Here is a 26,397-nt window from a genome sequence, read left to right on the forward strand (position 1 = left end):
TATTTCATTGCTCTTTTCAGCCATTTTTACTTAGGGTGGTGCTAAAAGATGAGTGAATTGAGATGTGTCAAAATAGAGTAATAGAGTAGTTTTTAATATAGAGTCTGCAGATTGTGAAAGAAGGGTGAAAGAATGATGAACAGGTTCACTAGAATAAGTATATAATACGATGACCAAAAAAAATCACACCATCTTACTTTTTTTTCTTTTTTTTTTTTTTTTGAGACTGAGTCTTGCACTGTTGCCCGGGCTGGAGTGTGTCGGCAGGATCTCAGCTCACTGCAACCTCCGCCTCCCAGGTTCAAGCGATTCTCCTGCTTCAGCCTCCCAGATACTTGGGATTACAGGTGCCCGCCACCATGCCTGGCTAATTTTTTGTATTTTTAGTAGAGACGGGGTTTCACCATGTTGGTCAGGCTGGTCTCGAACTCCTGACCTCAGGTGATTCACCCGCCTCGGCCTCCATAGTGCTGGCATTACAGGCTTGAGCCGCTGAGCCCAGCTGCAACTTACATATTTAGAAGAAAAACAATGGTTAAGTTTCCATGATGGTTTTATTAAAGTCCCATGCTGTGTTAGAAACATACAAGTGATGAGAAAAACATTAACTCGAAACATGCACTTATCTGGCATTCTCTAAAATACCATTATACAAGTTTTCATTTACTTAGAAAAATACCCACTAAAACAATCACAGTTCTTCTTAAAGATTTTTAAAAAATGTATTGGCCAGAACAAAGTCCAAGAGAATAAACAAAGTTCTGAATTGTATGTCAAAAAAACTGTACAAGGTTGTACATAAAACTATAGCTTACAAAAGCCTCAGGTATAGTAAGAATTCTGAATTAAGATTTCCAAAGTTCTATTTACCAATATCTATTAATAAAATCCTTATGAAATAATTGACTTAGAAAAAGTGAAATGCTCATGATTTCAGTGTATAGAAAATACTAAATATCACTTTCTGAAATAAAGTGTACTCAAAACAGCACAACATACAGTCTAAAATCAAGATTTCTGTCACTCATTTAAACTTTGCATATATTGCCATGATGGCTTAAACATAAAATTTCTCTTGCACTAGGAACTTTTAAAAATCGATTTCAAATCACTTCAGTTTTATTTTTTATATTTCGAATTCTAGCCAGTCTTAAAATCAACTTTGGGAGGGGGGTGCACAAAACATGTTTGTTTGTCTTTTTTTTATTAAATTATTGCACTAGAATTTAGGGGTTTGGTGCATTTCCCATTTTTTTTTTTTAAGAAATTAGCATATTCCATAGGCAATAAAAGTAGGATGACAACTAAGGACATTTTAAATGTACTTTCATGTTTGTGTGACTAAACCTTGCTTTGGGGCAGGAGCGGGTGTGGGAGAAATTAGCTTACTAATTGAACCATCAAGCCAGTTGGCAGTTCTAAGGCTTCTATATCAGCATATTACAGAGTTTGTATTCCTATTCTTTTCCTCCTTGTTGTGGGAAACAAGCTATGCAACCATTTGACATTCTGTATTTTAGATGTAACAGTACTTAATACTTGGGCAAAAATAAATTCCAACTCTTAGAATGGATGCATTGTTATAAGAGGTGTACTTACTAGATGTAAGCAAGTTTCAGATTGACAAACAGAAGGTATATGTTTAAGTCAGTGTTGTTTTAGAATGAAAATGAAATGATTCACTATTTCAAACATCTGAATACATGTGACCAAGAGGCTGCAAATGGGTTTGCTGTGTGAAGATAGACAGAGATAACTCATTTTAAACTCTGATAATACTGTTCTTAAAGAGATTAAACTGAGAATTTTTAACCCTGTGCTACATTTTAATGTAATGGAGATGTATCCTTGGTCTTGTTCATCTACATGACATTAGACTTCTTTTTTTAAGAAAACAGTACTTTTCATTAATAATACTGATTTTTAGGGTAAAGTAAGCTCTTGTGCACATAGCTAAAGGATGAAGTCCTTTTGCTTTCCCTGTCACCCCCAGAAATCTTGTAAAGAATTGGTAAAGAATCTCAATGAGGATATATTTTTTTAACTTCCTTCCTATAGACACCTTCAGTCAAAGAAAGCCAGAAGACATGCACTGAGACTGAAATAACATCTGTTGACTACCAGACTTCACTGAAATCGGCCGTCTGGTCTCCTGAGTTGGCATTGTTGCTAAGATAAAGCAAATGAAATCGAAGCTGTACTCTTGATATTTATACCATACAAGACTATGCTGTTAGGGTTGTCCTCTGTGGTCTGCAGCCAGAGGTTACACCGTAACTACCATATGCAGGCCAGACATTCATTCCGTGCTTAGGGATTGAATCACACTATAAGGTGTAACACTGGACCGAAGACTTCTCCATTAAAAAAAAAAGTGCTGCTTTTCTAATTCGTTATATTTTCCAATACTCATTCCTAAAATGTCATGAAGTGGTAGGTAAAAGCAAAGTACTGGAAGATAATCACATTATGTCACATTTGGTCTTAATATAAGACATCAGAACACATCTTTAACAACAGTGAGTCCTCCTTTAGTTTGATTCTTTGCATCCTTCAGAAGAATCAAAGCCTGCTTCAGTTTAAAAATCAGATGAAATGTGAATAGAAAGGTTTTTTGGTTCTGAAGACCTGATCATCACTCCTGGTTTCTTTGCCTGAGTGTGTTAGTGTCCAGAGGTAATCCAGTACTGCTAAATTTGTATAATAGTACATGACCTCTTGTGCTTTTTGCTAGAGTCTGCAAAGTTTAAATGTTAGTGACAGAACATAGACTAGCTTCTCAATGTGATATTTTTGTTTCATTTTGAAAAAACATCAGTGAATGCTTTAAGAAAGATTAAGAAGGAAGTAACTCCAAGATCCTGAAAATGGTTCTTGTATTGCCAGAAGAATTTCAGTGCTTTTTAGTAAAACACTTGCATATAATACCTTAAATCTCATCATGTGTGTGCACCAGGAAAAAACTTCAAGCTTGTGGAGATCCCCATGGGAAATACTGGGGAAAGAATATAAATAGAATATAAAAAAACAAAACACCATTAAGTTTGCATATCTGATGTCAAAATGCTGAGGTAATATTAACTGCTTAAAAAAAACCCACCCATTTTTGCTTTCTGTTATTGCTGAAAAAGACAGTAATACTGTTTGAGTTACCTTACTATACCAAAAGTTCAAGAGATTATTTCATGAACATTTACTATTGGTGAGGCATAATGTTCAAAGCAAGTGAAAGAAAGTAGGTAAATGGAAAAATATAAAACTACAGTTATGGTTGTTATCCTTAAGATCTTGAATGAGGGACATAGTCCAACCCCAGTGGGGTTTATTACTTCAGCATTTTCATGGTGCCTCTTAGTGAATTTTTTAAAGCTAATGGTTACCACCCACTCAGATTCTATTTCCAGGTGAATCCTTAAAAATAAAATTCACAAGTTCTTAATAAATAGTTGCAGTTCCTCCTGAAGATGCTGGGTAAAGTGCAGAGAGAAGCACCACAGAAACCCTCTTGCTGGCCGGTATGGCTTGGCTAAATTCGGATTTGATAGCCCACTTCATTCAGAGTGCTTAGATCAGCCACCTTCTTTTCAGGCAGTGCAGGCCTAAGGGTAAAAGACAGAAATATGGTGGAGGAGAGAGGATGGGACAAAGAAAGATAACAGCATTTTCAAGGGCCTCTATTCAGTTTTCCTAATCCTTCTGATACTTGTCTCATCCTCCCATTCCCCCAACCTGCCAGTCTTAGCTCACAACTCTACTTCTTGTTCTTAAGTCCACCTCTAAAGGTTTTAAGGAACATTTTAACAGACTTTCAGTGTAGAGTTCAGGAGAGTTTTCAGAGTGTTGAATGAGCTTTTGCAGCTTTAAGCCTGAATTTGGTCACACTAAAACTTTTGAAACCCAATACCCTTGAACCTTGCAAGGATCTAAAAGTCACATACACTACAGTAGAGCCAACAATCGGAGTCGAATTCTCCTTGAAACATTGGCTTCCTAGAGAAAGCCAAGGAATCAAAGACGACTCACATTCCCAGGGAGAGGGTTAATGTTCCAGGCTTAAATGTATAAAATCAAGGTGAATCTTAGGATTCATCTGAAAAAGCATGTCAGTGTGGAAACAGTGGTGAAACACCTCTTCCCTAAAAACATGCTAAAGTCACTTCCAACATAAAACTACAACTAAGCAATTATGCAAAGTCATGTGAGAAAGTACTTCAAGCTGGGAAATACAACATTCAGTAGCACATCATCTGTCTTCATTAAAGATGCATCCTAAATGACTTCCAAAATACAACTATGCCTAAACAATCTCACAATGTGTCTTACAACTTTTCCATTTCTTAATGAGCCTCTTCTCACCTTGGATAAGAGAGAACTGAGATGAATCAAGATTAGGATGTTCAGTATGGCTAGTGAGTTCTAATTCAAAAGTTTCACATCCATTTTTGCAAGAAAAAGACATGTTTAGGTTACACATGAACGTCGGTTTTTGTTTTTGTTTTTTTGAGACGGAGTTTTGCCCTTGTTGCCCAGGCTGGAGTGCAGTGGAACAATCTTGGCTCACTGCAACCTCTGCCTCCCCGGTTCAAGCGATTCTGCTGCCTCAGCCTCCCGAGTAGCTGGGATTACAGGCACGTGCCACCACACCTGGCCAATTTTGTATTTTTGGTAGACACGGTTTCACCATGTTGGTCAGGCTGGTCTTGAACTCCTGACCTCAGGTGATCTCCCCGCCTCGGCCTGCCACAATGCTGGGATTACAGGCATGAGCCACTGCACCCTGCCAAACCTTGTTCTTAAGTATTTTAAAAAAAAAAGACCAAAAAGAAAACGTAATTGTTAGAAGCTTTCTTAGTTGATGCCCTTGAAAGATTTCCTAACAGCTAATGGTTTTTCCCTGGCATAAAAGTGGTCCAATTAATTCAATGTTGATAGAACTAGAAATCAACAGCTAGCTTCTATCTAAAGCACAGCTCAGTAAATGGCATTAATCTCTGCCAGCAATTCCACTACTCGCTCTCTGTCTCTCTTTCTCTCTCTCTCTCTCTCTCTTTCTCTCTCAGATGGGGAGGAACAGTCATCAACAGTCTGATCATCCCTTCTGAAACCTGACTACTCAAGGTGGTCAAGAAACTGTCCCTGACTAGGCCCTACTCAAATAACTTGTAACCTTACTTATCTGTTGCCTGAGCCTTATTTCTTAGCTTGACCATGTCCCCTCCTTTATCGATCAGGAATTATGCCTCTTATTTCTTTGTGTGTCTCCCCATGGTGCCTGGGACATACACATGATGCTAATTAACACAGCTGACTGCCAGTAGAAATCCCTACACTTCAGTGTGTAGACTCCAGCTCATTGTATCAGAGTTCAAGGCTTTTGGCCTTCAGGGGATGGTGTCCTCCAGCCTCTGCATGCCCTGGAGATTAGCCATTCCCCTAAACAAAGCCACTACTACAGGCCTGGAGGAGTGGCCCCCAGAGGACACTATGAGGACCATTCTTGGGTTGACAGGAAAAGGAACACACATTTGCTTGGGGATTCAAACTTATATTCCAACCCTAGCCCTCAGCCCACTAATGTGGAGAGAACCAGGGTTCTTACACACAAGTCAGGTTTAATGAGTCCATATGCATCTGGTTCTCTCATAAAGCCTGAAGTGAAGCCTCCATTTTGTCTCCTTGCCTGAGGTGGTGTCATCTTTACAAATAGCTAATTTGAGACTTTCTCAAGTAGACTCCCCATACATTAGCATCAGCCTGACGAAAATGTGGTTAGAAAAGTAAATCACTTCTTCGCAGTGTGCCCCACTTGTAGAAAATTCAGCAATCAAAAATTCAATTTGCCTGCAGGATATGGCAAAAGGATAAACCTGCAGTACCTATGCATTCCTTGCTTTAGAAAAAGATTAAATGCGGGTCATTTCCTAGAGCTAGTAAAATACTATTTCCACACTAGCATTCCTGGTTTTGTAACTAGGTAAGCATATGTTTCTTTCTTTTTTTTTTTTTTTTTTTTTTTTTTGAGACGGAGTCTGGCTCTGTCACCCAGGCTGGAGTGCAGTGGCCGGATCTCAGCTCACTACAAGCTCCTCCTCGCGAGTTCACGCCATTCTCCTGCCTCAGCCTCCCGAGTAGCTGGGACTACAGGCGCCTGCCACCTCGCCTGGCTAGTTTTTTGTAGTTTTTAGTAGAGATGGGGTTTCACCTTGTTAGCCAGGATGGTCTTGATCTCCTGACCTCGTGATCCGCCCGTCTCGGCCTCCCAAAGTGCTAGGATTACAGGCTTGAGCCACCGCGCCCAGCCAAGCATATATTTCTTACCCAAATATAAACTACATTTGTATTAGATGATTTTCATAACTGATTTATCTAACAATCTGTGTGTGGCAGCGTCTATTAGTTGCCCTTCCACATTCACTCTTCCCTTCTTTAGTAAACACCCCCGTCTCCCATCCCTGACTTTTAGCTAGGTGTATAACTGCCTTGAATACAAAGTCTATCTTCCAGCCTCCCTGTACCCAGGCATGGCCTCAGACTAAGTTGTAGCCAGTGAGATTTAAATGCAAGTGTGGTGTGGCAGTTAGCAGACATGTCTTCAAAAGACAACTGGTATGTGCCCTTCAACTTTTTCTTTCCTTTGTTCTTCCTGCTGATGGGAACGTGGAAGTGATGGCTGGAATGGGGACCTCAAGATGATCTCTAGGGCTGGGCATAGTGGCTTAGGTCTGTAATTCCAGCACTTTGGGAGGCTGAGGTGGGTGGATCATTTGAGGTCAGGAGTTTGAGACCAGCCTGACCAACATGGTGAAACCCCATCTCTACTAAAAATACAAAAAAACAGCCGGGTATGTGGTGCATTCCTGTAGTTGCAGCTACTTGGGAGGTTGAGGCAGAATCGCTGGAACCTGGGAAGTGGAGGTTGCAGTGAGCCAAGGATGCGCCACTGCACCCTACCCTGGACAACAGAATGAGATTCTGTCTCAAAAAAAAAAAAAAGATGGGTTCTAAAGATAGCAACGCAGCAGGAAGCCCCTTTCCACCACCTCTGTTGAGCTGCTTTTACATAAAAGTGAATCATGGCTGGTGCGGTGGGTCATGCTTGTAGTACCAGCACTACAAGCTGGGAGGCTGCTAAGGGAGGATCACTTGAGCCCAGGAGTTTCAGACCAGCCTGGGCAACATGGTGAAACCCCATCTCTACAAAAAAAAAAAGAAAATGCAAAAAAATTAGCCAGACGTGGTGACGTGCACTTGTAGTCCCAGCTACTTGGAAGGCTAAGATGGGAAGATTGCTTGAACCCAGGAAGTGGAAGTTGCGGTGAGCCTAGATCGCACAACTGCATTCCAGCCTGGGCAACAAAGCAAGACCCTATCTCAAAAAAAGAGAAAAAAAAAAAAGGTGAATTATGTTTAAGCTACAGCTTACACCCAACCTTAGCCAAATCTGTTCCACTAATAGTGGGTGCTAAGTCAACCTGAGGAAGGTTACTGTGTGGAGTATGGAGAACATGTTCCTAGCAAGTTCTAACTCGGGAGGAATGGCCACAGTCCAAATGAAGTCAGGAGTTATACTCACTTCTAAGAGTCAGTCTTCTTCCCTGTAACCCTGCAAACTATGTAGGACCTAAGCCATGGTAGCTCTTTAGATCTCCTGTTGTCTCTGAAAATTAAGCAGTGCATGTGCTTAACAAGAGACTCTCTCGTTCCATGGTCCTTGTAGGACCTACCAGTTAGCTCATCCCAGTTTCTGAAGCTTTCTTACATATGCTCCCTTCCTGGCCTGGCATCTTCCTCAACACCAAGTCACACCTCTCCTCCTTCTGAAACTCTAAATATGCTGCCCTTCATATAAGAAAATAAGACACTAGCTTCATAGTATTTTCAAGTTGTTGGACCAGATCTGCACTGACCTGTTCTCTCTCTCAGTCCTGTGCCGGACAGTCTATCCTGGAAAGTCAGTGGCCAGGAGAGCCTACAGGGTAGGCTCAGGGAGAAAACAAAACCCACCTGCTCATCCCTGTCATGGAGGCTCACTGGGATCACCGTAGCTAACTAGCCACAGGCCTGCCACCTCCTCAAGAAGCCACTTTCTGGCCACTTGCCTTAATTCCTCACTTTGGAGCCCCTCAGTCCATAAATTTTTTTTGTAGTTCATGTGTTTCTTAAACTTCACTCTACCATTACCTGTGTTCTGCTATTGGCACCTTTGAAAATAGATGAAATTTAACTTGGGAACCTTTGGACTCTTTTTTTTAGTCTTTCCCTGGCACTTGCACCAGTTTTCCCATGCCTTCCAGGTACCAGGAAATCACCATTATAAATAGCTTTTATGTATTCAGGCACTTAACGATGTGCCAGGCATTGTTCTAAGAGGTTTCCGTGGATTAATTAATCCTCACCATAACCCATGGGGTTGATACTGGTATTGTCCATTTTATGGAAGAGAAAATGGAGGTACTGAAAGATAGGGAACTTGCTCAAAGCGAAGTCACACAGTTAGCAGGCGTTGGAACCAGAGTTGGTCCCCAGAATCTAGAGCCCACACCCTTAACCACAATGCAAACTTCCCCCTTCCTCTGCCAGCTCAAAGCATCTTTCCAAGCATCTGCGAAGGACACCATGGCCACTCCTGCCTCTGCACCTTGGCTTATGCTGTCTCCTGTCTAGAATGCTCTCCCTGACATCTCCTCATCCTTAGAGGGCCATCCCAAATGTCACTTACTTCAGGACTTATTTTCTGACTCCCTACCGTCACAATCCACTACTTGCTCTGTATGCTCTGTCATTTTCTTTGGTACATTTGCTGTGGCTTAAATGTGTCTCCCAAAGTTCACGGGTTTGGAAACTGGATCCTCGGTCCAGTGGGGTTGGCAGGCAGGGCTTAGTGGGAGGTGTGTGGATCCTTTGGAAACTCGATCCTCAGTGCAGTGGGGTTGGGAGGCAGGGCTTAGTGGGAGGTGTGTGGATCCTGGGGCATCACCCTCATGAATAGATTAGTGTTGTTTTCTCAGGAGCGGGTTTCTTATAAAAGAATGAGTTTGGCCCCTTTGCTCACTCGTGCTTACTCTCTTTCCTCTCTCCCTCCTTTGCCCTTCTGTCATGGGACAGGGCAACAAGAAGGCTCTCACCAGATGTCAGCCACTTGATCTTGGGTTTCTCAGCATCCAGAACCATGGGCCAATACATACATTTCCTGTTCATTATAAAGGACCCAGTCTCAGGTATTCTGTTACAACAACACAAAATGGACTAAGACAACATCTGTTCAAGAATCCTGCCAATTCATAACCCTTACCCCTGCCTCAGAGATTGTGAACAATTTGAAAGCAGGGACCAAGGAAATTCATCTATGAATCCCACTGCGGAATATGTACCTATCAATCAAATTCTCACTAACATGTAAATGGATGATTGATAGGGAATCATCTGTTACTTTCATCATGGGATATTTTATTTTAGAGACAAAGTCCTAAGCCAGGGATTCAAGTTACCATGACAACATTTTCAGAATTAACAAGCAGGAAGAACATTTATTTTCTGTATTGGAGCGGGTTTGCTTTACCCCTGAAAGCCATGTGGAGAACCTGCCTACTCATTAAGCTGAATGCATCAACAGCTTGAGTGCTTCCAAAGGAAAGGGACTAGGTCATCTTCTTCTGTATCCCCACCCCTGCCACGTGGCCTTCCACTAAGTACCCAGAACCCAGGAGAAGAAAAGGGCTAATATTGGCAGAAAATGAGCTAAACTGAGATTCCTGGTGAACTGCCCAGAAGATGAAATCCTTTTCTTTTACAGAAACCACGGCTGCAATTTCCTTGGCTGGCATAGGGCAGAAGTAGGTTATCACAGCATGCCACCTGCCTGTGGGGCCCAGCCAGAAATGCTGTTCAGTCCTTGCCAGCTCATCTCAGGACCAGAGCTGGGTGAGCTATTGTGTGTAGAGAGGCCTCTTCCAAGTGCTCCCCCAGCTATAATTAGAATATTGCAAGGGGGTTTATTTTTAAGAAACACGAGCACTAGGATGATGATTCAGCCGGGTCTGCACTTGCCCAGAACCTCTCATCGGATCCAGGGTTATTATTTTAGACTAATATATTTCTCCAACCCCACCCCCCTGCCATCCTCCTCCAAACAAGGCAAAGAAAGGAAAGAATTTTCTTTTTTCAAGATTCTCAGGCAACATTTTATCTTAGGGGAAAGAGAGTAGAAAACTTTCCTTTGACTCACTTTGCAGGAGGAACGATATCCGCACGCAGGGATAGTCCCAGCCTCACCTGTTGTGAAGCAAATGGACTCAGAGTGAGCTAGGGTGAAAGCTTGATGGCCTGGCCCCAAGGCTACACTTAACCCCAATGACAGGTCTGCATTCCCGCAGCCAGGTGGACAGAGGCTGCTCAAAGCAGGAGGTAGGCTGGGGAGAGCAGGGTGGTGGCCCCACAGAGAAGTTATTCTGTGAAAAATCCTACTACTCTCCGCCACTGCTACCTCAACTTTGACAGTTGCACACCAAGCCCTTCACACTCTGAGGCAGCCTCGGTGCAGAGGAAGAGCTCGGCCTGACCAGATGGTGCCATCTGTGCAGCCACAAGAAGCCTCAGAACCAGAAAGTGATGGAGTGGAGACATCAACACATCCCAAGGCTGAACATGCATAGGAGTGTATCTGGAAGAGATGAGGTTTAAGAAAAGAACTAGGAAGAGGAGAGGAAGTTCACCAGGTTCCCTCAACCACCCAGTCTCTCTTCCGCATCTCTGACCGAGGGCCATATCTGGGCACATGTGCTGGCAGGTGCTCACCCTCACACAGAAATTACAAAGGCCAGACTGGCGGTACAGCCTGCAGGCTCGGGAGTCCAGGAAGGGATGTGTGGGAAAGGTGCCACTCTACCGTTAGACTCTTAATCCCGATGTTAAGAGTGTGGAAGAGATTAAACCAGGGGTGCTCTCGGCCCAGCATTTACAAGTTTAAGCAAAGACCCCAGGGCCCCCATTCTTGTGGAGTCTGGCCGGAATCAGGTCAGACCAGGCCCCGATTTAGCATACACTGCCTATCTGGGTAGGCCGCAGAGGCACAGCATGGCCTCAGCTAGACCGACACAGGGATGAAGGAAGGTTCATTCACACCGGTCACCCTCATTCCAGGCCAGTCCGCTCCTCCCTCACATTCCTTGCTTCCCTGAATGGAAGGCACCGCTGCTGGCAGCTGCCAGGGCAGACAGCTGACATTGCTATGTAAACGGAGGCCTCAGCCAAGACGGATTCGGCCCGGAAGAGATTTTTCAGCCGGTGCTCATCCCTTTGAGCTCTCCCCAGGCAGGAGACTCTGGCCATAGGCCAACTGTTGGAGATTCCAGGGCACAGTTTCCAGGCTCTGATGTCACTTCTCCTTTCTGGGACAAGAACCCCTCAGCTCTAGGAAACCTCACCCTGTCTGCCCTTGTCTGACCCTGTGTGACCCTGGGGAGCTCACAGAGGCTCCTGGCTCACTCTGCCTGAGGTGGTCTTTTCTGATGAGGCCCATCATTCCATCAAGCATCCCTGGGGACTTTGGGCCACATGAATTTCCCTGGGGGAACTGACCAGGCAGTCATTGGAGTAGAAACTGCCCCTTCACCATCTTGGAGGTTTAGCTTTTCCCTTCATAGCCTTCCTAGTGTTTTTTGTTTGTTTGTTTGTTTGTTGTTTTTGTTTTTGTTTTGTTTTGTTTTATTCCCTCTACTTTCCACCCTAAGGAAATCTCCTTTTCCACTGGGGATATTTCTCACTTGGGATCTAAGGAGAATTACTTCTTGGGCACCAGTCAATGTGATTAGACCATGGAATCAAATTTTCTCGATGACCTCATTAAAACAACCTCTGCCCTCACTCAACCAGATGTCTGGACATACGTAATCCTTCCTGACAGAATGGAGCAGGAATCCCATTGTCCAGCTAGAGGCCCTGCAGTGAAAGGAGATGGGCTTTCAGGGCTTACTAACCTCTGGGACCCCCAGGGTGTCCAGCAGGGCAGACAGAGCCTACTGGAGCCATCAACTGCCACAGAGATTGATGACGAAGAAGGGAAATCAAAGAGGAAGAAAAGGGGAGGCAAAGAAAGATGACCAGCAAAGAAAACAGGAGGAGGGACAGCGGGAAAAAGCAGCCACACAGGGGAGAGAAGATGAAGAGGTTCTCATGGGTCCTCAGGAACATTGGCCTCAATTGAGAAAAATGTTCCACATGGTCACTCTGGCTGCAAAACCAGAAAATCGCTATCTGCTCACTCCAATTCGCCCAGGGCCAGGTCATAGGCAGCAAGCCAAGAGTCATGAACTGTCAGAAATGGAAAGGACCTCAGAGAGCGCTGAAGCTTCCCAGCGAGGGCGCTGTTGGCATTTGAGGTGGAACGGTTCTTTATTGGGCAGGGTGGTCCTGGGCTCTGCGGGGCATTTACGTCTCAGACCCCCGGCCCTAACAAGGAGCTTCCTCACTTTACCGAGATGTGAGAAGCAAAAACTTCCACCTCCCACCACATTTCTAACCCTCCTCTCCCAGAGCTGACCCAGTTGAGAACCCCTGGGAACACCCCTCAGTGAACAGCTGCAAGGGTTCCGAGGCCCAGGGCTGGGAAGGAGTTGGTTTAAGTTCACAGATGGCCTTTGAAACATGAATCTCAACCTCCCTCTCCCTTCCTCTTTACAAACCACAGGAAAAAACTTGACAATTCAGTGTAGTAGGTGCTTTAAACACTCCCAGGGGAGCAGAGTGTGAGAAAGGACCCGTGGGTGGAAGGGTGGGGGAGTCCTGGTTTCCCTCTTGAAACTTGGTCTCAACAGATGCTACACAGTCATCTTCACCTGCCCTCCCACTCAGCTGATTCTTGTCAACCCAGTGACACTGATCCTTCTTTCAAAAGGGATTATTTAGACAAGTGCAAAAATGGAGAGGAATTCAAGGCTGGAAGTCGCTCCAGCTGGAGGGAGGAGGTGGATGGGGATATAATGCCACTAAAATTATCCATGGCAGACAGGGACTGGGACCCCACAGCTGATGGGCCTCTCGCCTGTTATGGTAATTTTCCACCCTTTGGGCCCCTCCCAGGCTTCCTTATGACACCCAACACATTTAGAAATGACGCGATGGCCTTATGTAATGCTGACAGAATAGCACAGCGACAAGAGTCACCAAACCCTAGTCCTGGCATCTTACAGTAAGATTCCCGGAGTTTGTGCAGTGATGGGGTCAAGACCGTATTTGTCACTTTCTCATTTCCTCGCCAAAAGCAAGATTACCTGGAGAAAAGCCTGCTTGGCGAAGGCCACGGGTGGAAGCTGAGGGGCTGCCTCTCTCCAAACATACCTCCAGGAATGCGGCCGCCCCTGGGTGGAGTGTGGCAGAATGGCAGGAGCTGGAATCTAGAGAGGGAAGCTGGGGCTTGGCGCTCCAGTTCTTGTGGCTTCTCACAGCCCTTCTTATTCTCACGTCCCGCACCTCTCTTCCCTCTCCTACACGGTAGCCCCTGCAATCCCTTCCCCAGCCCTGCAACTCAGAAGTCAAGGTTTCAGAGGAATTAGGGAGAGAATCTTCCCTCCTGGAACACCTCAATCCGTTCGAAACTTCAGCTGAGATATGTGCCCTCTAGGGTTCCCTCCCAACCTCCAAGCGCTGGAGAGAGAGAAAAGAAGTGGCAGGGGTTTCTGCCACCAAGACTAACCATGGCCTTACTGGATTTGCACATACAAAATTGTCCACGGGCACCTGCAAGCCAACTGGGCTCTGTGGATGGTCAAACTCTTCCAAGGCCACTCGGCCCTAGCTGTGGGGAAGAAAACCCCGAAGACTCTGACCTACTGGGAGCAGTTTAGGAAGGAGGACTTTTGGGAATCAATGTTTACCTGGCAGGAAGGGCTCCGGGGCTGGGGCATGAGTCAGGGGGATTCTGAGGCAGGTGGCAGTCACTCTTCACCTTTTTTGAAAAGTTTATGATTTCACTGAACCATGAGCCATCACCTCCGTGCTCCTGGGGCTTTCCCCACAGGGGGCTGGGATCGACTTTGGGGCATGGAGGGAGGAGGGTGATGGAAGAGAATTCCCCTCTTCCTGCAGGTCTTCCTTCCTGACCTCAAGTGACAGACCACTCCCTTCCCCTGGTCTTTCTCCCCATTCCCAGGTCCAGTCTGATGTGCCAGCGGGGTAGGAGGGGAGCGGGAGAGCTTTGCACTCACAGCTGGCGCAGTCTAACAGCTGTCCTCTGCAGGCGCAGGGGTGCTCACTTGCCTCGGCTGCGTGACAAAGTAGTCAGAGATTAGCGTATGGGCATGGCCTAGGGGATGCAGGATCGGAGGCCCCGTCTGGGCCCCAGGAGAGTGACCAGCGGGCCCCTCCCAGAATGACTTCACTGGAGCCCAAACATGGGAGCCAGCGCAGGGTCAGACCCCTTAACTTCGCCTCCACAACCTCATTATCCAGAGATCCAGGTGACACTGGACAAGGCTGAGCCCCTAAATCACACCCAATGGCTTTATCTGACCCTCTCAACAGACCCGGTACTTTCAGCCGGTGACTGGTATTTTTTAGGGTCAACCACCAACTCAGTTTTCCCATTCTGATTCATCAAACATAGGTGGAGGCCTGCGGCTGAAGCAAATGGTAGATGTCAAAGTGTGGTCCCTGGACCAGCAGGATCAGCATCATTCGAAACACAGGTTCTCAGGCTCCATCCTACATCTGCTGACTCAGAAGCTCTGGGAAAGAGGTCCAGCAGTCTTCTGTTTCAACAGACCCTCCAGGTGATGCTGGTGCACACTCAGAGTTGAGAACAGGACTGCAGGACCTATCTGTCCTCAGCTGGGCCCTTTCTTCAACTCCTTCACGGCAGGATAAAGGCCACTTAAGGTACAGTCCTTCAACTTCTACCTCCTCATGTATGTCAAGCTCTCCCTAATGTCCCCCCTTCCTTTGCTCCTACCCTCTCCCCCACCCACCACCTTCTAAGCCCTCTCTGTAGCCTTCCATCCCATCTGACCCCAGCTGCTCATATATCTTGCTCCATTAATCCCTTTGTTCTTGAACATTCATTTCTTTCTCCTGGTTATTTCCTCTATGTGTCCAAAGACACTCTGGTCTCTTCCAATTCTAGAAAGACAAAAGCCCCAGGGGAACTCTACAGAGTTTACAAACTACCTAGAACAATCTGCTCTAAGTCCCCTGTCCCCTTACACAGGTGAGGCACAGAGAAGCAGCTTGCTCAAAGCCACAAGCTGGTTCATGCAGAGTTGGAGTCAGAAATCAGGTTGCTGCATCTCTGTTCAGGGCTCCTTCTTGAAAAACGAATCCTGGCCTGCATCAGCTCCATCAGCTCTCATTCTCACTCCCTTTCCCAGGCTGGTTCCAGCCCCTCAGCCCTCTCAACACTGCCTCTCTAAATGTCACCCCAGTCCATAGCGCTTCTCCTTCCCCGACTACTTTCCCCCCTCCCCCTTGAAACCCACCCCTCCTCACCTTATTGCAGCCACTTCTCATCATTTTTGAAAAGTTTATGTTTTCACTGCTGAGCCATGAGTCATCACCTCTGTGCTCCTGTGCTTCCCCCAGTGGAGCTGGGGTTGACTCCGGGGCATGCGAGGCAGGAGGAGAGTCGCCCTCTTCCTGCAGGTCTTCCTTCCTGACCTCAGGTGACCACTCCCTTTCCCTGGTCTTTCTCCTCATTCCCAGCCCACTCTGGTGTGCCAGATGGGCAGGAGGGCAGAGGGCAAGTGGTGCCCCAACACCAGAAGGTAGCTTTGCACTCACGGTAGCTTTGCACTCTGACAGCTGTCCTCTGCAGGCGCAGGTGCGCTCACAGTCCTGATCCATCCTCTCCCTCTCTGACTGTTCCTTTTCCATCTTCTGTTCTGCCTCTTTTTCTTGGGCTTCCTCAGGGCCTCATCATCATTTTTTTTTTTTTTTTTTTTTTTTTTTTTTTTTTTTTTTAGAGGGCCTCACTCCTTCGCCCAGACTGGAGTGCAATGGCACTATCCAGGCTTGAATTGCCAGGCTCAAGAGATCCTCCCATCTCAGCCTCCCAAGAAGCTGAGACTACAGGCATGCATCACCATGCCTGGCTAATCTGTTGTTGTTGTAAAGACAGGGTCTCCCTATGTGGCATAGGCATGCTGGTCTCAAACGCCTGGGCTCAAGCAATTATCTCTCCTTAGACTCCCAAAGTGTTGGGATTACAGGCATGAACCACCACGTCCAGCCATTTCTTTTTTCTCTACTTTCTTTGCTCACAGACTTATCCGGCTGTCATTTCAACTGGCAATTCTAAGTAGATGGCTCCAATACGACCTTTATCCCCCAGCTTCCTCAAACTCCAGGTCTGCATTTTCAGCAACTCCCCTGATGTCAAAGATGCACTCCACATTCCATCATCCAAATTCAAACTCTCCTTCCTCCACATTTCCCAAACAGCCACCACCACCTCCTGACTCCCGACATCATCCTGTTACCATGGTTTCTAGGATCTTTACCATCCCCTCGCATTTATGGTCACATTTCCTGGTTAAAAACTCAACATGGCCCTGTGAATGCAATGTCCCTGTGGATCCGAGTAAAATGGATCCACCAGGACTAGTCTTCAAAATCAATAGCTGCCATTCTGTGCAGGAATCCATGGCCAGGCGGAATGCTTGGGCCTTCATGTGCTCTGGATTCTAGAATCTAAAGGGAAGGGCAGGCTTTTATAGACTGCTCGACATTTCCTGAAGACTGGGAGCTCCTCAGGGAATGACTCAGCCCTCCTTGGGCAAAACAGATAATAAATCAGACAAAATCAGTTGTTTTATGAGCAACTTGCTATTGCTGGATCACTCACTCTATGCTAAATGACCCTCTGGGAAGGGTTTCTATGTTCATAGTCCTCTGAGACAACCACTACTTTGTGCAGCGACAGCAATTAATGGATGTTTGAATCAAAGCGAGAGAGAGAGAGAGAGAAAGGGCTAAGGTTAGGGTCAAGGGTCAAGGGCAGTGGCTAGCATCAGGGGGAGGATTGGGGTCAGGAGGCCATGTGTGAAAGGTCGGAAGCCATCCTGCTCCCTACAAGGACAAACCTATGCCGAAGCCATTCTCATCTTCAGCCTCGCTTGCTACCGGGAACACGTGACCTCTCACTGCTTCACACCCTCTTTTCCAGCCCAGAACGACAGCCATTGTCACCAAGGCCCTCGTGGCAGTACCTGCTGAACCCAGGACTGGCTTTAGGATGTGGAATGGGGCAAGTAAAAAACCATCCTTGGAAATGAAAGTACTTCGTCCCGTCCTGTTCTTCTGAAAACGGAACCCTCCCCGACTCTGCCCTGCCACCTCCCAGAATCAGATGACCTGGGTTTCAGCCCCACTTCCCACTGACCAGCTACAGAACTTACAAGATAACAAGCCCTTTTTGGGTCCTGGTTTCTTCACCTGAAAACAAAACTTGTAAAATGTTCCCTGCTCAGTGTACAGGATTGATGTGGCGATGATAATGTGCTTGTGTGAACACAGTTCACTGTTGACAAGTCACTCTCGTTACATCATCTACCTGGATCTTCACAAACCACCCTGTCAGATAGGCGAGGAGAGCATTTTGATATTCTTTCATGGATGAGGAAACCAAGGCTCCCCGAGGAGGAAGGATGTGCCCAGCTGCACAACTAACATGTGACAGAGTTGGGATTCAACCAAGCCCCCTTGTGCTCTGTGCCACATGGTCCCAGCATGGCAAGAGGCTGGGTGACACAGCATGCTGCTACTGTTAGAAAAGCAGTGCTTTTTCCCAGGATGGCTATCGTTCAAATATTTGCCAGCAGATAAACACTGGTGAATTTGGGCATCCCCAGCATCTCCAATCTGTCATTGCTTAAGTGGGTTATTTTGACCTAAGAAGTAGACGTGGGATCACTGGCCTCAGGGCTGAAACGGAGAGGGTAGAGTTAGCCAAGGAAGAAGATGAGCTGGTGGGTGTTTCTGACGCCACCGTCTACTGATGGTTATCACACTTTCTGCTGGGTACAGAGGACTACAGAATTTTAGGAAAGTTCATAAATTCTAACAATCTCATTTTATGGGTGAGAAAAACTTATGCCCAGAAAGATAACAAAGACATCCCCAAGCAGCTGAGCCGGTTCCAGCCCCAGGTTTCCTAATTCTAAGTCCGAAGCTCCCTCCGGGCTGCCTGCATTTCAGGCTATTCTTCACCTCATTCTGCCTAGGACTTATCCCTCCATTTGTGTGTGCAACTGACAGCAGAGAAGTGGCAATGGGGGTGATGTGCACAGCGGATCCTTTTCCATAGACGTCCCCTGAATGAGGGGCAGTCCTCTTGGAGATTGCTGTCTGGTTGAAATGCCGGGCCCAAGACACAGCTTTGTCCCCATGGGCCTGGACAACCCCTTGAATGTGTGTGTTGGGCTTTGAGTTGGGGAAGAGGAAATATTACTCACGACTTGTCTCGCCTGCCGAGCCTCCTCGGGGGGCTTGCCTGTCTTCTTCTGGGGGACAGGGATTTTCCCCGGCTTCTCACTTGGGTCGGAGAGTGGGCACTTGCAGGTTTCAGGATCTGAAGGAGATGTGAGGAGTTAATCACCCTGGTTCCTAAAGGATCTCCAGCCCCACGTCTTCTTCCAGCACCGCATCCCACACCCCCAGCCCAATCATGACGCCATGGATTAGAAAGCACTGAGCAGGAAGATTTCTAAAAAAAGGAGGCTGGAGACACACACGTTCCTCTCTCGTCCTGTACTGTCAAGCAGCAAGGGCACCACTTCTAAGACGGATATACAGATGGTCACATTGTGCCCCGTGCCATGTGGAGAGAGGAACACGGCCCAGTGCCTCAGCCCCCACACCGGGGCTGTGTGTATCTGCTTGGCAAGTTCCTCTCCTCATGAAGGCAAAGTCCCATCTACATTGCCCCAGAAACCAGCTTGTTCTTCCTCTGATGCTCCCATCCCACACATATGACAGAATGGTTTTAATTGATCAGGAATCGTCACTCCAGGTCCTGCAGACTGAACATGACAAGTCCACCAGTGCTAAACATAGCCAGGCCTGAAGTCAGCATAATCCTTTTCTCTTAGTGACTGCACAAGCCCTGGAGGGACATGGACAAGCGAGAATCACATCACTTTGGAGGTAAAACTGAGAGAGGGAAGAGGGACGTATGAGTATAGTCTATATAAGGCGAGCATGTAATGTTTTCCAGGTTTTAATACTGGAAATCTCTTGTCCTGGGAAGGCCCGCAGTTCCAGGCACACTGGAACAATTGGTCACCCTATTACATCAACAAAACAGAGCAAACTAGAGCTTCAGTATAAAATGACTAACACTTTAGATCTGATTTCATAGAAGGAATTGCAGGACAAGACATCATTTTAAATGTCACATCTAAACTGATTTTATATGGTTTTCTTTGCAGTAGTACGTGCAAAGAGAGACTTTAACCTCAAGAAATGTTTGACCATCCTAGAAAAATGAGGCCTGGAGCAAGAGGTGGAGAGAAAGGAATGGGAAAAGAGCTCTCCTGCATGGCTTCCTTGTCTTCCCAGCACCCACCTTCATTCTCATGTCCCTGGCGTATTTCTCCAGCTCCTTCCTTATGTCAGCCCTCAGCATCTTTGAGACGTTGAGGACCAGCTGCTTCCACTCAATGGGCTGGAAGCTATGAGGCTCATGGGGGACGTATAGTCCAATCTTGACCTTCTTGACTGTGTGTAGGTATTTCTTGTAGGAGTCCTCAAAGTCAAAGATGAGGTCACTCAGAGTCCGAAAAGTCAATGGCTTGTCCATCAGCTCAGCCCTGCGGCTCATACCCAGTGAGCCATAGCGGCCATTACAGTAAATCCCCAGCACAACGTGATGAAAGTAGTTTCCTGAGAAGTAGGTTTTAAAGCTGATGGGGAACCGCTCGATGGAAGGCTGTCCATTGGTTAAGTAGCTTAGACAATCCGAGTCAAGGAAGAGAAAGGAGGCCTTGAAAATTCGGAGCCTGGATGCACAGGAAGGGAAAGTGTCTCATGGGGGTCAGTGAGTCCATCCCCCTGCCTCTGCGCAGGCCCACATCTAACTTTTCCGGACTAATCCTTTTATAAAGCATTCGCTTGTTATCTTTAACTATCTACTATATGTTGTATATCCAAACCAAGTTAATATGAGACAAAAAGAAAAACTTGTCATTTTCTTCAGTAATTACATACCTGCAAAACAAAACAAGGCACTTTTTCCTCTGCTCCCAGGACTCACACAGGCTGCATCCCGGCCTGGAACAGCCTCATGACCATCCCTTCTCCTTTCCTGGGTGTCATGCCTCCCTGACCTTCCTCGTCCTAGTTTAGGTATTCTTGCTCCCTGCCCCGCCCCAAGTCAATTGGTAAATCCTTTGGACCTGGAGCCATTGGGAATGCAGAGGGAGGTGGCAAGGAAGTGTGAATGCAGGCAGGGGAGTATAACCTGAGCTTTTCCAGGGAAGGGGGAGCCGCAGCACCAAGCCTGGGATCATCTTTCCAAAACACACAAGAGCCCTCATGGCACTTGGTGCTTACCCATCCTGTGTTGCAATTGTGAGGGCAGGGCTTGTGTCTCACATCCTGGCATTCCCTGGGCACAGCACTGGCCTGGTACACAGACGGGCTTGTTTAATGTTTACAGAAAGAATGAACCTTAGGTTGTGGATGCGCACTGCCTTACACTTAAAAGGACTGCTCTCGGTGCAGAGCTAATCCAGGTGTCCTGAAGGGAAGGATGCCGACAGAACCCATCCACAGCACTGGCAGCAGCCTCACCCTCTGCCCTCGGTTTAGTCACGGATGGCTCCACTCTCTAAAAATGTTTTGTAGCTGCTTTCTCTTCACTTTATCATGTGAGATCAATTGGCAGTTAGGGAGTGAAATCACATCCTTCTGAGTCCTCTTACGTAAATTCCTAGCTGCTTTCTGGGGCAAGTTCTCTGGGGCTGGAACAAGGGCATTCCTTAGCTGCTTAAGTCAGTGTAACAAACACTTAACCCTGAGTGTCTGCTGTGCCCGACAGCCTGCCAGGAAGGGCTATGGAGCCAAAGATAAGAACACAACCCTTCCCCAGAGGTCTGGTGGGAGATGGACTCAGAATGCACACAATGAAATCAGTATGGCAATTCTTCAAATAATTCAACAGGAGTACCCTAGGACCTGGCAATTCCACTTCTGGGTGCATACCCAAAAGAATTGAAAGCAGCGACCCCAACAGATATTTGTACACCCATGCTCTGAACAGCATTATTTGCAACAGCTAGAAGGTGGAAGCAACCCAAATATCCATCGATGGATAAAGACATGAACAAAATGTAGTGTATACATGCCATAGAATTTATTCAGCCTCATAAGGGAAGGAAATTCTGCAATGGGCAGGATGAGTCTTGAAGACATGCTGAGTGAAATCAACCAAATACAAAAGGACAAATATGGTATGATTCCGTTCATCTGAGGTACCTGAAGTAGCAAGTGCAGAGACAGAGAGTAGAACGGTGGTGGGCAGGGGCTGGAGGGAGGAAACTGGGGAGTGCTGTTTACCGGGTATGGGGTTTCATTTCTGGGGAGGAATGGTGGCCTTTCTTTCTTTCTTTCTCTCTTGCTTTCTTTCTCTCTCTCTCTCTCTCTCTCTCTTTCTTTCTTTCTTTCTTTTTTTTGAGACAGAGTCTCACGTTGTCACTCAAGCTGGAGTGCAGTGGCGTGATCTCAGCTCACTGCAGCCTCTGCCTCCCAAGTTCGAGCAATTCTCCTACCTCAGCCTCCTGAGTAGCTGGAATTACAGGTGCCCGCCACCATACCCGGCTAATTTTTGTATTTTTAGTAAAGACAGGGCTTCACAATGTTGACCAGGCTGGTCTCGAACTCCTGACCTCAGGTGATCCGCCCTCCTCGGCCTCCCAAAGTGTTGGGATTACAGGAGCAAGCCACCGCGCCTGGTCAGAATGGTGGTCATTTTGCAGAGCATTATGAATGTACTTAATGTCACTGAATTGTGCACTTAAAAATGGTTAAAATGGTAAATTATGTTATAAATATTTTACCACAATAAAAACCAAAACACAATGTGATGTGTGCTATAAGAAAGGCAAGCCCAGCAACCTCTGGGTAGACAGAGGAGGGGCCTCAGCAGGGTAACACTGGAATTCGTCTTACAGGATAAGTAGTCAGCCAGGTGGAGAAGTGGGGAGGAGACAAGAGAGAGCACCAGTCCCTCGTGTCATGAGTCACTGATTTCGAGGATTTGTCCCATCATGACATCAATTGGAAAAGCCTTGGGACCTGGAGCAACTGGGAATGGAGAGGGAGGTGGCGAGGTAGTATGGAGGCAGGCAGGGAAGTAACCTGAGCTTTTCCAGGGAAGTGGGAGCAGCAGTGCCAAACCCGGGATCATCTTTCCAGCATCCAGCCTCCTGGGGCTATTCCTAACCTGCCTCTCATAATGAACCTGTTACTTTAATAAACCACAGTGCTTTAGTACCACCAGCAAGCCCCACCATGGCCAGTGAGGTCCCCCAAAATACCTGCCATAGTTCACAAGATAATTTGGAAGCAAAGGTCTACCTCTCTAGCATGCATGTAAAAGCATGCGCATGTCCTTAAGCAAGTTAAAAAGAAGTGGCTCAGCACTAATGAATCCCGAACTCTGGGCTAAAGTCAAAAACAGGGAAAGCAAGGAAGGACAGGCTGATGGACACAGGTGTCCAAGCAGCCAAGCCAACCAGTTTCAAAGTTGTTGAGCCAGGACCTGCAGAAGGGCCTGTGGGAGACACAGACGGATGACCCCATTCATAACCTTCACTATCCCCGAGTGGAAAGCAGGACCCAGGGATGCTGACCGGCGCAAAAAGACAAAGATGCTGTAACCTTTAGAATCCAGGTCTGTTTGGGAGGCTGAGGCGGGCAGATCACCTGAGGTCAGGAGTTCGAGATCAGCCTGGTCAACATGGTGAAACCTCATCTCTACTAAAAATACAAAAAATTAGCCGGGCGTGGTGGCACACGCCTGTAATCCCAGGTACTCGGGAGACTGAGGCAGGAGAATCGCTTGAACCTAGGAGGTGGAGATTGCAGTGAGCCGAGATCACATCACTGCACTCCAGCCTGGATCACAGAGCAAGACTCGGTCTCAAAAAAAAAAAAAAAAAAAAGAAGAAGATTTCAGGTCTGTGTTTCCTGTCTGTGTGCAAGAGTCAAATTTCCCTGAGTTCAGCAGTGTGAACTGAAGCTCTCCACCTTCCCACACTTTTCTGAAATGTCAGAAGGATAAGAACAAAGGAAAAACCATGAGCGCACTGTCTCTGATTTGGACAGGCTCAAAGGCTGTTCCTGGGTCTATCCCCACAATTCCAAAAGGTTGTGGGTGATTCCAATGGCATGATGTTCGAATGTATAAAATTGTGCAGGGATGAGACTATTGTGTAAGGGAGGTGGTCATTTCAATGACCTAAATCCAGAGGCACTCAGACACACCTCAACAAAGAGTCTGAAGTTAGCTTGTCCACCCCATGAAGGGCCTGGGCTTGTGTTCCCCTTCGTTAATCTCGTCCACCAGCGCATCCCCAGCCAATTGTCTGCCTCCATTAAACTTGCAGGAGGCTTCGCTGAACAGCTGTGGCTGACTCCTGCCACTAAAGAGTTGGGGCCCTGAGCCATCTGCTGCCCCGACCCCCATTCCCAGCCTCCTGCTGGGTTCCCCAGGCACATGTTTCATCTCCTTTGTGGGAAACTGGGAGGAGGATGACAGGAGGGTTGGAGAGGGGCCTCAGTAAGGTTCAAGTTTCCATTTTTCAAATGTCAGCCAAGGCACCTGTGGTCAATCTTGTTTCAGATCAGGCCTGCAAGTGTTTCCACAGGCTGCAGAAAGACACAGAGATTCCCCTTCTCACAAAGATGTCCAGGAGACCCAGAAAACAGACTAGATCAATCCTCCTGTCCCCAGTCTAATTTTGAGCCACATGTCCTTATACTCACTTCTCCATCTCCTTTCTCTCCTGATTTTCCTTCTACCTCTCTGACTTTCTTTCTTAAGTCTCTTTCATGGGCTCTTTGTGCCAAACTAGACCAAAAAAATACTGATTTCATCTTTGATCTTTTTCTCTTCTCACTTGTTGAACAGTAAGCGCAACCCCCTAATCACAGCTCCTAAATTCGCATTTCCAGTGCAGATTTCTCTGTGAGCTCCACACTGCAAATACCTCATCCCGACATCCCACAAGGCACCTCAAATTTAACATGTCCAAATCTGAGCTCACCTCTCCCTAAATCTAATCCTCTCCTTGAAGTCCTTCCCTTGGACTATGGCATTATCATGCAAGCCAGAAATATGGAGTCACTGCCGTTCTCCAGTAACTCCTATCTAAGCAGTCCCCCAGTGGTGGTGATGATATATGCCTCCATCTCTTCCCTCCACCTTCACTGGCGCTGTTTTAATTCAGGTCTGCATTGAAGCATCTCCTTTCTCTGCCACTCTCATTCCTCCTGCTAATCCCGCAGTCGATTGCCCAATTCAGAAACCTGGAGCTGTTGACTCCTTCCTCATCAACTCCTGTATCTAGTTGGCCTAGAAGTCCTATACATTCTATCTCCTTGATAGCTCTTAAACACATTCCCTGAAATCCATTCCCATCCCCAGGGCCATCAGTCTAGCCTCACCATTCCCTCATGTAACAGCCCCCAACGGGCTTTGCTGATCCAGCTCAGCCTTCCCCAATCTGCCCTTCAGCCTGTCCTTTGGAAAACTACATCTCTAGAGCATATACCGAAGCACGCCACACCTCTGCTTCAGAGTTTTCATCTGGGTTGCCCATTGCCTTTTGGAAAACAGTCATTTTCAGCACAGCGGTCAAGGACCTAACTGATCTTGCCTGGGACCATCTCTCAAGCTCCTGTCTTGCAGTGTTTCCTTTTCCACTGTCCCTTCCAGCATCCATCCCATAGGACTTCGGAGCGTCTTTGCTTTTCTATCTGATCGTGTTCAATTGCCATCACCACCAAGATGTTGATGCCATCACAATTTCTCTGCACCATATTCCTCTCAGGCTGAAGAGCCAGGAGTCTGGTGAAAAATGGAACAGAAAGTTTGGGAGAAGCTAGACCCTTGTTTTAGCTGGAGGTCCTGTCAGGTCAGGATACACTAGCACTGCTTGGCCTCCTCCACACGCCACTCTTAGAATTTTTCCTGACAGGCCAGGCGCGATGGCTCCTGCCTGTAATCTCAACACTTTGGGAGGCTGAGGTGGGCGGATCGCTTGAGCTCAGCAGTTTGAGAACAGCCTGCTGGTGAAACATGGTGAAACCCCATCTCTACCAAAAATACAAAAATAAAAAAAAAATTAGCCGGGCATGGTGGCATGTGCCTGTAGTCCCAGCTACTCAGGAGGCTGAGGTCAGAAGGTCACTTGAGCCTGGGAGGCGGAGGTTGCAGGGAGCTGAGATCACATCACTGAATTTTCAGACTTTTCCCTGGAGATGGGTTTGGATACTAGCACTCTTGGCTCTGATTGCATTTCCCCTTGACTGTCTTTCCTGCTGCAATGTCATATTAATGCAAAGAACAGCCACATACGCACTCTCTGTAGTCGCTCCAAGTTAGAATTCTCCTTGTGATTAGTGAGTATTAGTGAGTCTGCAAGGTCACTGGCCTGAGAGCTGGCCCTGATGGAGGCTGCAGCTCACAGGTGAGACTAATATTGGTCCAAGAAGCCAAGCATTGATTTGGTTCACTTCTCCATGGTGGAAGTTAAAGAGAGGAACCAGAGGAGTGTGACACTTTCCTCAAAGGAGATCATCATCTCTGTGGATTTACAATGTTAAAGGCACAACCAGCCCCATTGTGAAGCCACCATTTATGCAGTAAACTAAGCATACATAACTTAAAGGATACATGCCCAGGATGACAGCTTCAAGGCATTTGATAGGCAAGGACTCTCGCGTCATTTCTTTTGCTGTTTCCATTAACCTGTAGGATAGAGCACAGCAGAGGATCTCAGAACCTATTTAATTACACACTCGGGTCAGTCTGTCAATCCATCAGCATGCCTATCCCCACACCAGGAACCACGCAGGAGCACAGAAGGAAAAGGGAGAAGTTGCCTCACAGGAAGGCACCAAAGCACAAGAGTTAATTCCTGGAGTTAGTGCCAGTATTCCAAAGCACCCTCCCAATGTCCCAAGACAGAGGGCATTACAATAGAACAAATAAAGGAAGTCTCATGAGGCAGAGTTTACAAGCCTCCTCCATCCTGGGAGTTAGAATTCACCACTGAGCTCAGTCCTCAGTCCCACCTCCAACTGGCCTTGGGGCACCCTCCACCTCCACCCCTTACAGACTAGGATACCTGAGCCCTGGGCTACGGGAATAGAGGTTGGGAGAGCAAGATGGCAGCTTGAGGGTAG

At 46.8% G+C, this 26,397-nt stretch overlaps 1 protein-coding gene across 3 annotated transcripts in view; it reads right to left on the reverse strand.

Annotated features, from left to right (window-relative positions):
* Window positions 1–541: 541 nt before the first annotated feature.
* VASH2 (vasohibin 2) overlaps window positions 542–26,397 on the reverse strand; it is a 41,215-nt gene continuing 15,359 nt past the window's right edge. For 2 of the 3 annotated variants that reach the window (XM_025354750.1, XM_025354732.1), the window contains exons 4-7: window positions 25,886–25,960; window positions 19,553–19,934; window positions 18,441–18,556; window positions 542–3,599 (exon numbers count right to left, since the gene is read on the reverse strand). In XM_025354750.1, coding sequence (XP_025210535.1) covers window positions 3,527–3,599; window positions 18,441–18,556; window positions 19,553–19,934; window positions 25,886–25,960 — 646 coding nt within the window. In that variant the 3' untranslated portion in view covers window positions 542–3,526. The remainder of the gene's footprint in view (window positions 3,600–18,440; window positions 18,557–19,552; window positions 19,935–25,885; window positions 25,961–26,397) is intronic. The other variant, XM_025354743.1, reaches the window with a different exon arrangement.

The sequence above is a fragment of the Theropithecus gelada genome, chromosome 1 (assembly GCF_003255815.1).
Source record: "Theropithecus gelada isolate Dixy chromosome 1, Tgel_1.0, whole genome shotgun sequence".
Lineage (NCBI taxonomy): Eukaryota > Metazoa > Chordata > Mammalia > Primates > Cercopithecidae > Theropithecus > Theropithecus gelada.